The 3,306-nt window shown below is 37.8% G+C and overlaps 1 protein-coding gene across 2 annotated transcripts; it reads left to right on the forward strand.

Moving 5' to 3' along the window:
* Positions 1-6: 6 nt before the first annotated feature.
* TPS14 (terpene synthase 14) lies at positions 7-2,220 on the forward strand. Of its 2 annotated transcripts, none has more exons than XM_021438861.2 (6): positions 7-55; positions 151-526; positions 625-843; positions 944-1,082; positions 1,364-1,612; positions 1,703-2,220. In XM_021438861.2, exons 2-6 carry the CDS (start codon positions 222-224, stop codon positions 2,009-2,011), a joined length of 1,221 nt encoding a protein of 406 aa, XP_021294536.2. In that variant the 5' UTR covers positions 7-55; positions 151-221; the 3' UTR covers positions 2,012-2,220. The 2 variants fall into 2 exon arrangements, with proteins under 2 accessions (XP_021294536.2, XP_089641124.1); XM_089784998.1 differs by having other exon boundaries at positions 17-55; positions 148-526.
* Positions 2,221-3,306: the final 1,086 nt, after the last annotated feature.

A 3,306-nucleotide genomic window follows, 5' to 3' on the forward strand; every position in this document is an offset into this window, starting at 1 on the left:
GAGGCTGCCCTTCGCTTTCGACTACTTAGACAACAAGGTTACTTTGTCCCAGTAGGTGTGTGCAGAAGTGCCAAATCCGAACCTGTTTTACTTAGACTAAAGAGAGTATTCTGTTCTGTTAAGTAACTAATGGAAATGGTTTTGAAGCAGGAGTGTTTGACAAGTTCAAGGACAGGGAGGGCAGTTTCAGAAATGAACTACGCAGGGACATCAAAGGATTGATGGAACTGTATGAAGCTTCACAACTAGGCGTAGAGGGAGAAGATATTCTTGATAGAGCCAAAGAATTCAGTTCCCAGGCCTTGAAAACATGGCAAAGTAGAGAACTGGACCAGTTCTCTGGAAGAGTTATAAAAACTACGCTGGACCAACCTTATCATAAAAGCCTATCAAGATTCACAGCCAGAAACTTGCTAACCAATGTCCAAGGTACAAATGGTTGGATAAATGTCCTCCAAGAACTAGCTAAAATGGATTTCAATATAGTCCAATCTTTACATCAGAAAGAAGTCGTTTGCATTTCCAAGTAAGATTTATATCAGAATCAACACAAACCAAAAGCCTTTCTAGCTCTTTTTTTATCCCTCAACTCTAATTTGCTTGTATGATTGATGAACTGCTTAGTTGGTGGAAGGACCTGGGTTTAGCCAAGAAGTTGGAGTTTGCAAGAGACCAACCACTGAAATGGTACATTTGGTCCATGGCTTCCCTGATTGATCCAAACTTGTCAGAGCAACGGATTGATCTGACAAAACCCATTTCCTTAATCTACATCGTCGATGATATTTTCGATGTTTATGGGACACTCGATGAACTCACTCTCTTCACGCAAGCTGTCGATAGGTAATGCATCAGAATTACCATAACTATCATGCACGTACAATTTTTTCCTTTTTTAGTAGCATTAAACTCACAAATTCTTTCATAATTAACTTGCATATAGATGGGATTACGCTTCTACTGATCGATTACCAGATTACATGAAAATTTGCTTCAAAGCTCTTGATGATATCACTGATGAAATTAGCCACAAGGTGTACAAGGAGCACGGGTGGAACCCTGTCATTTCCTTAAGGAAGGCGGTACGTGGGGTTTGATTAATTCTAAAGCCAGTTAATCCAAGGAAAAAAATGTTTATTTCTTTAATTATGATGCTAAAAAAGGTCACAAGAAAAGGCCATCTTGATCTGAAAAGCATATTGTGTGTTATAATCAAGTTTTAATATGATTTTGTCGCTTGAAAAAGTAAAAAGTTAATCCTAAAATGAATTTTTTCTAATATCCATGGCATGCATATCTTTTTGGGTGAAAAATTCTCTTTTATACCTGTATAACTTATAATTAAGTTGGGTATGTATTGCAGTGGGCCACTTTGTGCAGAGCATTTTTGGTAGAAGCACGATGGTTTGCTTCAGGGAAGTTGCCAAAGGCGAAGGAGTACTTGGAGAATGGGATCACTAGCTCAGGAGTTCATACAGTCCTGGTTCACATCTTCTTCCTCCTTGGCCAAGGCTTAAATAATCAGAATGTGGAACTCATTGACAGCAATCCTGGCATGATATCATCCACTGCAACAATCCTTCGACTCTGGGATGACTTGGGAAGTGCCAAGGTAGAACCTCAACTGGAAATCCACATGCAATTAATCAAAGTGTCAACTCTCGTTTGTTAAACATGTTAAACATGTTACATTTTATTGTAGGATGAGAATCAGGATGGGAACGATGGATCCTATATTGAGTGCTACATGAAGGAGAACCAAGGCGTTGAGGTTGAAAGTGCTCGGAAACATGTTACCAATATGATATCTAACGCTTGGAAGCGCCTCAACCGCGAATGCCTCTCTCGAAATCCATTTTCGTTGCCTTTCGCCAGGGCTTCTCAAAACATTGCGAGAATGGTCCCTCTGATGTACAGTTACGATGAAAACCAATGCCTTCCAAGCCTGGAGGAGTACATGAAGTCCCTGCTCTATAAAAGTGTACCCATGAAAGACACGATGTCTGCCTAACAACTCTACCATGTCACATATACATAAACCAACGTTTTGTGTGGATGAAGATTAATTTCAAGTTGAGAAATTTTATGCAAAAATTATTTGTAACTTCTAAAAAGGTAAAACTTTTTATAAGTTTAGCTATATGTTACCAATTCCAGTTGTAAACATTGTTTGTGGAACGCATATATACATCAGATTATAAATGTTGTTGGAGCAATCAAGTTAGGACACATATTCTTAATTTTTGCCATGTGCATCGTGAATGTAAATAATCAATGACTTTTACAAATTCTGCCATGGCAACGTGATGGAAAGGTCTAAAACTCTAAATGTATCCACTTGCTTCAAACCAACGGTTGTAACTTGTCAGCAGCAGGGAACTTTCATTTGCTCTATTTGTTATTGACACATCTGATTTGATTCTCAACCGCCACTTTACTATTCCAGACTACACTAGGGCAGGTGCAGGACAATCAGTTAAAAACAAAACATGAAACCCACTTGAATAATTCATTGCAGTTATTTAAATTGTAGAGAACGTCTTCCACTTCCCTTAAACCGCCTCTTTAGTTTGCTGTTTGGGATCAATAATAGGAGTTTGATGCTGATGGATTCAATACTCGAAAATTTTACATGAACAAACATATTTCTTTTTCTTCTTTCCTTCAACGTTTTCCATCCACATATATGAATTTGTTTCACTATATCAAGACTTGAACTCAGGGGTGTGGATAGCATTATAACAGCACTTGAAGCGTGCGTCCATATCTAATGTAATTGGGTAATTTGACTTATTCGACCTTTCAATACTCGTTGCTTTGATTGTGTTTCAAATTTGTTGGGTAAAATGCTGAATTTCTCTTTCAAAACCACAAACAATTGGACATGGAAATTAAGAGAAATATCTAATCCGAACAAGGACTGTATGTGTGCTGCCGCCCAACATGGATGCATTTGCTTTCCCCTTTGGTCTAGCTAGATGTATATTGTTTGCGACCATATTTTACCAACTTTTAGGGTTTAAGACCATTAAGAGTTGATGTTAGAATCGACTATACATGGTATGAAGAATCAAGGCATTGGCAATATTAATGGTTGAAGTTGAATACACATGTCACTCATGTGATTTTGAACATATGCATATAAAGTACGAACGAAAACATGTTAGCCATATATATAACCATGATCTTGAATTCATGCATATTATGTAAAAGAGGCAAAATCGAATCTCGGGAGGGAAATTCTTGACGTTACCTTTTGCCTATCTAGTCAACCTTATACAGCTCATATCTTTCATCCATGGCTTT

This window comes from Theobroma umbraticum, unplaced genomic scaffold, assembly GCF_002168275.2.
Source record: "Theobroma umbraticum cultivar Fairchild unplaced genomic scaffold, ASM216827v3 scaffold_204.0, whole genome shotgun sequence".
NCBI classification, from domain to species: domain Eukaryota; kingdom Viridiplantae; phylum Streptophyta; class Magnoliopsida; order Malvales; family Malvaceae; genus Theobroma; species Theobroma umbraticum.

What these genes read in the sequence shown, in the direction of transcription:
- TPS14 (XM_021438861.2), top strand. Translation starts at nt 222, where the DNA reads ATGGAACTGTATGAAGCTTCACAACTAGGCGTAGAGGGAGAAGATATT. An exon ending in TTCACGCAAGCTGTCGATAG is followed by an intron (nt 844 to 943) that starts GTAATGCATCAG and finishes ACTTGCATATAG; the next exon opens with ATGGGATTACGCTTCTACTG. An exon ending in TCATTTCCTTAAGGAAGGCG is followed by an intron (nt 1,083 to 1,363) that starts GTACGTGGGGTT and finishes TATGTATTGCAG; the next exon opens with TGGGCCACTTTGTGCAGAGC.